The sequence below is a fragment of the Salarias fasciatus genome, chromosome 5 (genome assembly GCF_902148845.1).
Source record: "Salarias fasciatus chromosome 5, fSalaFa1.1, whole genome shotgun sequence".
Classification (NCBI taxonomy): Eukaryota; Metazoa; Chordata; class Actinopteri; order Blenniiformes; family Blenniidae; genus Salarias; species Salarias fasciatus.
Window position 1 is genome coordinate 12,310,825 of NC_043749.1, and position 12,244 is coordinate 12,323,068.

The following is a 12,244-nucleotide window of genomic DNA, read 5'->3' on the forward strand; positions in this document are numbered from 1 at the left end:
GGCTCGTCCCTCTGATTAAGGACCAAGTGGAAAATTAAAGGGTTAGAATGGAGTGGAAAATGCATCTGTTTAACTTTTGAGGATTCCGCATAGTTTGTTTTTAAGACCTGTTCTGTAATTGTAGAGTAACCCCCCCCCCCCCCCCCTCGCTGATCCACTTTTATATTTATGCTTTAATCTGCTGCTCTGACCTGTGTTTTGTTTTCGACATAACATCAAACCAGTTGATTAAAGAGTGTTACAGTCTGTGACACAACGTTGCCTCAGAATCCTGATTAAATTTACATAATCAGAAAATATGAAAGCCGAGCGGATCGTTGCTTTGGGTTAAAGTACAGTCTGAAAGGTTGTCTTCAGCAAATCCCTGCCTCCAAAAAAACTTAACCATACACACTGATTGCGAACATACGAGGAAACTGAAATGCCTTTAAAGAAATTATTCATTTAATGAGCAGTAAGAGATGATATCTGATTAAACTGGTTGTTACTGTTTGTCATTTCTACTATATGGGTTAAGTAGATAGTAAAACAGACACGTTTCATCGCCCCTGGTTTGTTTGTTCCTGTAGCTTTAACCAGCTTCGACGTGGTGATCCAGTACGGGCTGGCGACGCCGGAGGGCCTGGCTGTGGACTGGATAGCAGGAAACATTTACTGGGTGGAAAGCAACCTGGATCAGATTGAAGTTGCCAGATTGGACGGCACCATGAGGACCACTCTCCTGGCGGGAGAGGTGGAGCACCCTCGAGCCATCGCTCTGGACCCACGGGACGGGTAATCACTGCCGCGCCCATCAAACCAAACACTTACTTTTTTTTTTTTTTTTTTAAAGCTAAAGGTTTTGACAGTCCGGCTGCATTGCTGTTGTGACGTGATTCTGCAGGATCCTCTTCTGGACGGACTGGGACGCCAGTTTGCCTCGGATTGAAGCCGCTTCCATGAGCGGACAAGGCAGGAAGACCATCCATAAAGAAACTGGAAATGGAGGCTGGCCAAACGGACTCACAGTGGATTATCTAGAGCGCCGCATCCTCTGGATTGATGCCAGGTCAGACGGAGTTCACAGACATAAACAACCAAGCATAATCATACAGGAACTACACTCCTATCCAGACCTGTAACAAAAAAAATGTTCCCGCCCACAGGTCTGACGCCATTTACTCGGCCATGTACGATGGCTCTGGACTGATAGAGGTTCTGAGGGGGCACGAGTATCTGTCACATCCGTTTGCTGTCACCATGTATGGTGGAGAAGTGTACTGGACAGACTGGAGGACCAACACCCTGGCAAAGGCCAACAAGTGGACTGGCAGCAACGTCACCGTGGTCCAGAGAACCAATACTCAACCTTTCGACCTCCAAGTCTACCATCCATCCAGACAGCCTCAGGGTAAGAAAATACTTACATTTTATATCCCTTTTACCATTTTCTATAATGAAGTTATACAGAAATATACAGAAGTGTGCAGTATTATGCAGTTCCATAAAGAATATATGGCAATACGCTGCAGTATTTCATGGTGATCCTCACAAATCTGTTCCCTAGCTCCAAACCCATGTGCAGCTAAGGATGGAAAGGACCCCTGCTCACACCTCTGCCTGATCAACTACAATCAGACGTTCTCCTGCGCCTGTCCTCACCTCATGAAGCTGGGCCCTGACAGACGCACTTGCTACGGTACGCTGCGATACGCGAGAGCGATCCCTGTGCAAAATTATTTATTTACACTTTTTCCTTGTGCATGAGTGTGAGAAGTAGGAAGTGGAATCGAGTTGATTAAAAAAAACAAACTTTTTTTTTTCTTTTTTTTTTTTGCCCTGAGGGGCTTTTTGCTGTGACAGCTCTGGAGAGCATTGAAGTGTCTGTCTGCCAGTTGTGAGCGCCGGCTTGTTTATTCAGTCTGTGGTTTTAGTATTCAGCACGGCGCTCTCTATTATCTACAGGGGTAATGGGATGGAGAGCCCCATTCTGTCTCCTGCAGGCGTCGGCCCACAAGCCTCCGCACCCACCACCTAGTCTGGCCTGCCTGATACAGCCCCGCTCTGTCATTACGCTCTCCTCTCCCTGTCCGTCTCACGTCTGTCATTTAAGCTGCGCACAGCTTAGCGATAGCAGACCGCCGCAACTGTAATGTATCTGCACTGATTGAATTCACTCCCGCTGTCCTGACTGTCATTACAGTCGGAGAAGCGATTGCATGAACTGCTTGTTAAAGTGGCTGAAATAATGTTTAGATCCCGTCTTCCATCCTGCATCCATCCGTCCTCCGCTATTAGCCGGCCCTGGCATTTAGTGTGTGCTCATGTGTTTGGCTTTTACCGCAGAGCTGCGTTTAAACTCTCAATCTGGGTTTCTGCCTCTCCAGAGTCCCGTCAGTTTTTGCTGTACGCCCGTCAGATTGAGATCAGAGGGGTGGACATCGACAACCCGTACTACAACTACATCATCTCCTTCACCGTGCCCGACATCGACAATGTGACCGTGGTGGACTACGACGCCCTGGAGCATCGCATCTACTGGTCGGACGTGCGCACTCAGACGATCAAGAGGGCGTTCATCAACGGAACTGGAGTTGAGACTGTGGTGTCTGCTGGTGAGGAGCATGGAGCAGAAAACTGTGATCGTTTATCAGCTTTTTCCACGTTTCTTTCTTCATATGTTCTTCTGGCTTTTTAAAAAAATGTGACATTATGAGCTATGAGACAAAAACAGTATCATAAGTGTTAATATTTAAAGAAATGAATGACACAATTTAAATAATTATACTTTTAATAGTTTCTTTTTTACAAAGTAATCATTTCACTCCTTATCCCTCGTATGCAAAATGACCTTTCTTTTTATTCTAATCCCATCGTCTCCTTGCAGCAGAGTAGCATAAATGAATATGTTAGTATGGCCAGCAGAGCTCAGTCTATTATCTGAAGATTGTACAAGTGGTGCAAAAATCTATAGTCCCCTGAAATATCCATGGCTTAACTGTACTGCGCCTCAGTGATAAGAGCTCACACGGGCCAAACCCTCGTTGGAAAAAAGAACAAATCACACAGAAACAGTGTTGTGTTGCAGTGCAAACTTCACTCATTCAGTTTGCCAGAAGCACAAACTGTAATTGACTGCGTGCACGGCGCTCTGCCTTTGTCCAGTGATCTGCTAGTTAGGGATCGTGTCTGATGTCTGAATCTCTCCATGAAGCCAAAAGCCTTAGATTTTCGTCCTTTGCAAATGTGTGATTGAATCTGTGATGTTTCTGTGTTCGTATTTGTCAGATCTCCCCAACACCCACGGCCTGGCTGTGGACTGGGTGTCCAGGAACCTGTTCTGGACCAGCTACGACGCCAATAAGAAGCAGATTAATGTCGCCAGACTGGATGGCTCCTTTAAAAATGCTGTCATCCAGGGTTTGGACAAACCACACTGTCTGGTGCTGCATCCAATTCTGGGGTTAGTCTCTCTCTCTCTCACACACACACACACACACACACATACACACACACACACACACGCACACACACACACACAAGCACACGTTCACATATTTCATTTGTGCTTTATGGGGACAATGCATTGACTCACATATATTACAGCATCTCCTTGCTCTAAACTCTAACTGCTGTTTGTCTGCTAGCTTACCCTGACATTACCCTCCTCCTAACCTCAGCCTGACCGTAGGAGCACGTCATCACCTGGAAAAGTGTTGACGTCCTTAACGGGACCCACATGGGTTAGTGTGCAGTCAGGTTGAGGTTGCGTCGACTTTCTTTCATTCCATGCAGACTTTATGCTAAACTCCGTCTAACCCAGCTAAGAGTGCAGCTCGTAGTCAAAGGTTAAACATAGCTTTAAGACGTAATTGGCATTACCAGTGCGTCACACTCATTGACTCCATCATGGTACTCCAGTACAGGTGACAATCCAAAAGCCAACACTCATTATCCTCGTGGATGTAATTACACAACCCCAGCCAACTGCTAACCTTAAAGAAATAACAGGGGTGGTCAGACACCACAAATGTCATGCGTCTCGGGTTTTTGGCCCCAGCAGAGAGACGTTAACAAGAGTGCACATGCGTGCACGCAGAGTCCCCAACAACACAAACATATCATAAAACCGTCACACGTGGACAAGCTGAAGCTTTTGAGAAATGACTTTCAGACACTCTGCAGACGCTCAGCATCCACAACACACACGGGGTCTGGCCGTCAGGCTCCCCTCGGTATGCAGTCAGAGTCATTTGGCGTCCGGCTGACCTCTGTATGTTTTCTCACTCTGCTTGTGGTTCCGATCTTTTCTCATCTCGTGTCATCTTTCTCCTCTCTTTCTCATTTTCTCCTCTGATGCGCTATTTCTGTTTGTTGAGTTTCTGCGCTTCTCGGATCGGCTAACCATGAATTATTTACAGTTAGCTTCTGCTCTTCTCTCTCTCTCTCTCTCTCTCTCTCTCTCTCTCTCTCTCTCTCTCTCTCTCTCTCTCTCTCTCTCGCTATTTCTGTTTCTCTTCAGTTTCTTCTCTGTGTTTATCTTACATCCTCTCCCTTCCTGCCAGGCTTTACAAATGTCCATATTGCCCCCCCGCCGCCTTCCCTCCTGAAAAATCAAAATTCTCCTCTCCAAACAGAGCACGACCTCAGCGTCTTTAATTCACCAGAGTGGGATTATAATGCCTGCATTAAGATGCTTTAATTCTGCAGGAATGTGTGCTTTTCAGTATTTATGATCAGCGAAGGAAGGACATCTTTTTAAGAATCTTTTTTAATGCACTCCTCTCTCTCTGTGAGGGACTTAGCCTACTTAAGCGGAGGAATGTTTCCGATCTGAGCATTGTTGGCGTGGGGGAAAATGAGAAGCAGATGCTGGATCCATATGCCGGGGCCGTCTCCTTTTTCTGGCACATAAACATACTGACCCCACCAAGAGTGGGCGGGGTCGGCGAGAGTCGGGGAGGGAAAGGCCTCGCGCGTCTCGTGTCAGAAACGGGACGATGTGGGAGTCGAACTGTTTCAGAGGCATTATTTAAACTCATTTTAACAAACGAATGAAGGGCGTGGTGGATGTGGTCGGATTTAACAGGAAGTGAATGATGGGGCAGTGGATACAAATCCTTTAAACATAGACTACACGCAGTCTAAACACTGTGATGCACAATCGCACCGTCCGGCGTTCTTTGCATGCGTGTGCATGGATCTGTTTAGAGAAGTTAGTTCTTTTTTAACCCGTTTGAGGAGTTTGTAAGATTAAAGAAAGTTTTTTTGTGGGAGTGCGTGTGGTGAGGTACTATGAAAGGTCAGACTGTTTGTTAGCTGCTAAACCAAATCTTCTGCATCGTGTGTGCCGGATGTTCCAGTTTGCTCGCTTTTATTTCCTCTTCATCATCGGCTTCTGTTGAGGGTGTTAAGTTCTGAACAAAAAAAAAATAAAAAAACAAGAATAACAGATTTCCCTTCAATATGGTAACAGTTGTTAACAGTAGTTATTTGTACAGCTACACAAAATGATGTGTTATTGTTGTTTTTCTGAGTGCTCTTAACAGAATTCTGGAACTTGGTTTCTATAACTGTTTCAGCAACGAACACAGTTTAAAAGTTAATCTTAAGAATAACCTAAACAGTTTGTGTATGTGCACCATAGATAAACCTCTGACCTTCAAGTGGATTTAGTTTGCTTATCTCTTTTTTAAAACTTGCTCTTTTAACCTCACCATAAAGGAATAGTAAATAGTGGAGATTTTAAAGTTTTTATGCTTCCTGAAATAGGGTCAGGCAAGCTGCCGGCCATTGTTTCTGCTTGAAAAGTGGAATTTATCTGATTAAAATCATTTCAAGATCAGTGTTTGCGTATACAGTATGAATGATCTCAGTCTGTGGAATTACTGGAATGTGGACTTCAGAGGTAAGATTCACTTTAGATTTATAGCCGAGAAAAAAACGCTGTCCATGTTTTTACTGTAAGATCAAGCAAAGGATCTGAAAGTTGGAAATATAAGGGAAGAAAGGGAAGAGAATTGTAGTGCATGTGGCACATTTCCTGAGTGTCAACCAAGACTTTTTGTGGCGTGCTGAATCTTGCCTGCCTCTTGCTCATGTGTACTGGTTCTCTCTCAGAAAGCTGTACTGGACAGATGGGGATAACATCAGCATGGCCAACACAGATGGCAGCAACCGCAGTGTCCTCTTTACCAACCAGAAAGGCCCCGTCGGTGAGCGGCGCCCTTCGCCTCTTTTGATTTTAGATGCATGCGAGACACCACCCTCTAGTGGCAGGGTAGCCTATTGCACATCCTCACTTGTTTTTGTTTCTGCAGGCCTCTCCATCGACTTTGATACTGAGGAGCTGTACTGGATCAGCTCGGGAAACAGCACCATCAACCGATGTAAGCTGGACGGCTCCGGGCTGGAGGTGCTGGAAGGGGTCAGGGGCAAGCTGACCAAAGCTACTGCTCTGGCCATCATGGGTGAGTCTCCAGAAAACCCCGCTTGAAATTAGGATTTTATTGAACAGAACATAAAAAGCTAATGAACTTTCACTGAACTGGACATGAAAATGCTGCAAAATGAGCGTGTTTGCCTTGAAAAGCTGATTTGGTTGAAATGATTGTGAGGGCCGATATAATGGAGAATATGAATCATCGTGTTTTGTGTCGTGTCCCTCAGGAGAGAAGCTGTGGTGGGCTGACCAAGGGACTGACCAGATCGGAACTTGCGACAAAAAGGATGGCGGTAACTGGAAAATCCTGAGGAACAGCACTTCTCCCATGATGCATATGAAAATCTACAATGAAACCGTGCAGAAAGGTACGTGGCTGGCCCCCACATCGTCCCGTGCAACATTTGTTTCTGTTGAATTGTTTGGCAAAAATAATGGAAAGAAAATTTGTGCTTTTCCTCACTGGACGTCTGTCTCACAGGCTGCACGGCTGTTCCTCTGAAACACATCTGTTCATGTCTCCATTACTTGTGTCTGATTTGTTTTGTGCGTTTGCGTTCCCAGGCACCAATCTCTGTAGTAATAACAATGGAGACTGTTCCCAGCTGTGTCTCCCCACGTCTCCGACCTCCAGAGCCTGCATGTGCACCGCGGGATACAGCCTGCGCAGAGGGCAGCAGTCCTGTGAAGGTACGACGCTGTCCTGAATGAATCCTGCTCTTCATTTCACAAAACTTTGCATTGATGAACAATATAATACAAACTGCTCAAAGGCTGAAGGGAATATTCGATTTGCAGGTGTGGGCTCCTTCCTGCTGTACTCGGTGCACGAGGGCATCCGAGGTATTCCTTTAGACCCCTCAGATAAGTCCGATGCCCTCGTCCCAGTGTCGGGCACCTCCCTCGCCGTCGGCATAGATTTCCACGCTGGTAGGTTTTTATTCCGTCTTTAAAATTCAGAGATTTTCAAGACATAGTCAAGTTAATGATCAAATCGAATAAAGTTGTGGAAATGTTTTGCTGTGCCTTACTGAAGTGCGTTTTCACTTGTTTCTGCAGACAATGACACAATCTACTGGGTGGACATGGGACTCAGCACCATCAGCAGGGCCAAGAGGGACCAGACCTGGAGAGAGGATGTGGTCACTAACGGCATCGGCAGGGTGGAGGGCATCGCTGTCGACTGGATAGCTGGTAAACAAAAACACAGAAAACACTGCTTATGTGTAAAATACATCCTCTCAGCCTTGTCCTCTATAATAATAAAAATAATAATGATAATGATAATACTGAGGAAAACAAGACAAAATATGTACTTCTTGCTTAATTAATGTGAAAGAAAAATATCCAGGGTCAATTGTTTGTAACTATACATCAGTGTTTGCACAGGATCTTTCAGCAGTTCTTCGCATTTCTTCTGTCCTTCCCAGGAAACATCTACTGGACAGACCAGGGCTTCGACGTGATCGAGGTAGCCCGACTGAACGGCTCGTTCCGCTATGTGGTGATCTCCCAGGGCCTGGACAAGCCTCGCGCCATCACTGTCCATCCAGAGAAAGGGTGAGAGCCGCTTCACAGTGGAAAACTCTTGTTTTATTGTCTTACTTGTGTAATTAACTTCCGCATTGATTGGCGAGGAAACGATCTGTGAGCTGTGTGTGTTTGTGGCTGCAGGTATCTGTTCTGGACGGAGTGGGGCCAGTACCCCCGCATCGAGCGATCCCGGCTGGACGGCTCTCAGAGGGCCGTCCTGGTCAATGTCAGCATCAGCTGGCCCAACGGCATCTCCATCGACTACGAGGTAACCCAGCAGGCTGCGGCCGACATCAAGATGCTGATTAGAGATCAGGGTTGTTTCCGTTAACTCACTGTGTGCACGCAGGAGGGCCTGCTGTACTGGTGCGACGCCAGGACCGACAAGATCGAGCGAATTAACCTGGAGACGGGAGAGAACAGGGAGGTCGTGCTGGCCAACAACAACATGGACATGTTCTCCGTGTCTGTGTTTGAGGGCTTCATCTACTGGAGTGACAGGTCAGACACAACCCTCCTACTCTCTCACGCTGAGGCAGAGACGTGTTCGCTCTATGTTTTACCGACGCCTCCTTCGGCTGCTCTTTAATGCTGCTTGTTGTTCTGTCTTGCAGAACTCATGCCAACGGCTCCATCAAAAGAGGCAGTAAAGAGAACGCCACGGACTCCGTGTCTCTCAGGACTGGCATCGGGGTGCAGCTCAAAGACATCAAGGTCTTCAACCGGGCCAGACAGCAAGGTGTGTTCAGCCTTTTTTTAGATTATTTGATGCATTTTCTGAGTACAGCAGTATTTCATTTAGTTACTTTGACAGTATATTGAATATATACATTTTTTTTTTACATGTTTGCAGGAACAAATGTGTGCAAAGACAACAACGGCGGGTGTCAGCAGCTGTGTCTCTACCGTGGCAACGGACAGCGCACCTGCGCCTGCGCCCACGGCATGCTGGCCGAAGACGGCCGCAGCTGCTGCGACTACGACGGCTACCTGCTCTACTCGGAACGCACCATACTGAAGAGCGTGCACCTCTCGGACGAAAACAACCTCAACGCGCCCATAAAGCCGTTCGAGGACCCTGAGCACATGAAGAACGTCATCGCGCTCACCTTCGACTACCGCGGCGGCGGCGGGAAAGGAGCCAACCGCGTCTTCTTCAGCGATATCCATTTTGGCAACATCCAGCAGATCAGCGACGACGGATCCGACCGCAAGACGGTCGTGGAGAGTGAGTTTTTTTTTAACGTTTGTTTTCTGCGTTATCAGCTTCCGCCCAGCTTATTCCAGCGTTTATCTGCTGTGTATTCACCCTCCTGCAGTTGATACGGGGAGAAATCCAAACAGAACCGGCCAGCTTTTGTAGCCAGACTAGAAACAGAGGAAATTGACTTTTTTTTTTTTTTTTTTTTAATCTGGACTTTCCAAGTGGAACATAAACCGACATAAACAGGCCCACATAGAGATAGAAGTTAATTTAACTTATCTCAGTACAACAAAACACAGGTGGACGGTTAATGTTTCACATCAGTCTTTCGACTTTAATCTGTTTTACAAGGAATGCGTGATTCAGGATCGTCTCTCCCACTCGGCTCAACATAAATTTCTTGGTCAAACTCATAAACGATGATTTTTTTTTTTTTTTATTTATACAGTAACCAGACCAGTACATACGTAGACATGTTGAATGTTCCTGTGAGCAACGTTTCCTGGTGAGCATTTTATTGAACTTTACTGCTTGTAATTCTTTTATTGCCGTTCCCAGTGGCCAGCATTTCCACAGTGTCTTAGCAGTTTGTCATCAGTTACATAAAGTCAGTTCTTCATGATAAACCGGTCAGCCGTCGGCCATCGCCACATCCCCGCTGGGACGTTGCTTTTCCCTCTTGAACAGCTTCAGTAGGTCCTGTCTGAATTTCTCAGACATCAACACGTAGAGGATGGGGTTCATCACCGTGGAGGAGGTGGCCATGAGGCGTGCGAACACGCTGAAGGGGCCGTAGCGCGGCGACGCCCCTGTGGCGGCGACGCTTTCGTCCGCCAGTAAAGCCAGCGTCAGGCCGTACGAAGGCAGCCAGCACACGGTGAACGCCAGCACCAGCATGGCCGACGTCTTGGTGACTTTGCGCTGGTAGCGCTCGACCTGAGGGGCCCTCGCTGCGTGTTGAGTTCTCCATAGAAACACGTAGATGCTGCCGTAGGCCACTGCAATGGTGACGAGCGGAAGTAAGAAGCTCACCAGGAACATGAACAGTCCATAGATCAGCTGTTTTTGGTGATCGAACAGAAGAAAGCAAGTGACGTCATCGGTGACTTGGCGTGGAACCTGAACGGAGCGGAAAGCCAGCTGGGGGGCGGCGAGGCAGCAGGCCGGGACCCAGATGAGCGCAGCGACTATGGACACCCGGCGAGGGGAGAGGAGTTTGTACGCCCTGGTGGGCTTCACTACAGTCAGATAGCGAGACACGGCCAGCGCGGCTAAAGTGAAGACGCTGGCCGACGAGCAAGCCGACCCCACGAAGCTCACCAGGCGACACACCACCTCCCCGAACGGCCAGTGCTGCATGGCGACCGCGACCGAATGAAAGGGGAGAACGGCGAGCAAAAGCAGGTCTGCGGCGCTCAGAGCCAGCAGCAGTCTGTCCGTCCCCGTGCCCGTCACCGAGTTCTGGAGAGACTGTCCCGTCCCGCCGGGCCCCTTCCTCCATCGCCCACACAAAATCACCATCACCACGCTCTGGCCGCCGACGCCCAGCACCAGAACCAGAGCGTCCAGAACCGGGACCAGGACCTGCTCCACTTGGCCCAGATCGGTGCCGTTGCCGGGGAGATCCTCGGAGCCCGTGGCGTTCCCCAGCAGCATCCTGCCTTCAGTCGTCGTCATTCGGCTGCTGTCAGAACACAGTAGCCTCTCGTAGGGTCAACACACTCCAGCCAGTCGTAAAACAACTGATAATGCATGTGGGAATAATTACACATGCTGTGGGTCAACAGCACTGCTCAGATATTCAGCTTTATAGCTCCAGATTACTTCACATTAACATGACTCAGCTAGAACTGAAGTTTAAAAACACAATTCAAAAAAGAAAGAAATAAAAGGATTGTTCAATTCATATTCCCACAGTTACATTTTATTTATTATATTAGGATAATATAAATCTTTTCAGTCATTGAAAGCTCACAAGCAGCTCTAGTTGGTATTAAATGTGGGGTGTGAAGGAACAGATTATCATGAAAAAACCTCCAGTGAAGTAAAGACACCCATGATTCCTGAGCAGTGAACGCTGGAAGGTAAAAGACTTCCTGTTACCTCAGAGCAGGCGGCGACTCCCCGTGACATCTCAATCAGACAAGGCGGCTCGTCAGTCCACAATCAGCGACCCCCCGCCCCCCCCCAGCTCCGAGAGAGGGATCCCCCGAGACTAGCAAGGCGAGCGGAGTCGGAAGGCAGAGCTGTGAGAGAATCAAACCACGTAAACGGCGGGTGAACTCTGGAGTGATTGCGATAGAGCGGGACAGAGATGGGCCGGCCGGCTGACTGTGGGAGGGCCTAATGAGGCCAAACATACTTTTTTCCCATGCTCCATTGTGTCCTTCTTTTTTTTTTTTTCTCTAAAGGATCGCCACATTTTCTGGAAGTGCCGTACCTATACACACACATACACATCCACAAACACACTCACTTCTATGCATCATACACAGATACAGTTTTCAAACACAGACATGCAGAGTGAAAAAGTGTTTGCCTTTTGAATCAGGGTAATTATTGACCGCCTGGCTGATAGCAGGCACTGAGCTGCTATCACATCTACTGCAATAAAATCACTGTCAGTAGAAGCACCTGAGCCTAAGAGCCACCATTTATGCTTATCTGTATTATTGCAAACAGCACAGAAATCCAGATTGGCTTCGCTCGACAACAATTTAAAAATAAACTGCAGTAAAGCACAAGACTTTGAGGAGAGGCTGCTGCAAGCTTGAGCGTCAGAATTCATTAACAGCTCCAAAAAAAGTAGGAAATAGGGGTGAATGGATTTCATGTTATTCTGCATCGATTCTTAGGGCATCGATTTGTGCGGGCAGAAGCAGAGAGCTGCATAGCTCCGCTCAGTTGTTTAGTCCCTGTGCTTCATTCAGCAGGCTGTGAACAAACGGTGATTCGTGTCCAGGATGCTGAAATGTCGAGGTGTGGCTGTAATGTCCCACCTGGCCGAGAACCTTTCTGATCTCTGGTCCAGAGCTCTCTGCCACGATGTCAAACACAGCCATGGAGAAGGAGTGTTTTGTTGCATA

At 47.5% G+C, this 12,244-nt stretch overlaps 1 protein-coding gene across 1 annotated transcript in view; it reads left to right on the forward strand.

Moving 5' to 3' along the window:
* Window positions 1-12,244, forward strand: part of LOC115387906 (low-density lipoprotein receptor-related protein 1-like) — an 80,184-nt gene that overhangs the window by 50,051 nt on the left and 17,889 nt on the right. Inside the window, 17 exon segments of the mRNA XM_030090809.1 lie at window positions 570-774; window positions 884-1,048; window positions 1,146-1,390; window positions 1,547-1,678; window positions 2,367-2,594; window positions 3,268-3,442; window positions 6,100-6,194; window positions 6,300-6,449; window positions 6,649-6,789; window positions 6,986-7,111; window positions 7,220-7,351; window positions 7,481-7,615; window positions 7,852-7,981; window positions 8,096-8,222; window positions 8,304-8,455; window positions 8,569-8,693; window positions 8,808-9,182. Of these exon segments, the coding sequence (XP_029946669.1) occupies window positions 570-774; window positions 884-1,048; window positions 1,146-1,390; window positions 1,547-1,678; window positions 2,367-2,594; window positions 3,268-3,442; window positions 6,100-6,194; window positions 6,300-6,449; window positions 6,649-6,789; window positions 6,986-7,111; window positions 7,220-7,351; window positions 7,481-7,615; window positions 7,852-7,981; window positions 8,096-8,222; window positions 8,304-8,455; window positions 8,569-8,693; window positions 8,808-9,182 (2,838 nt within the window).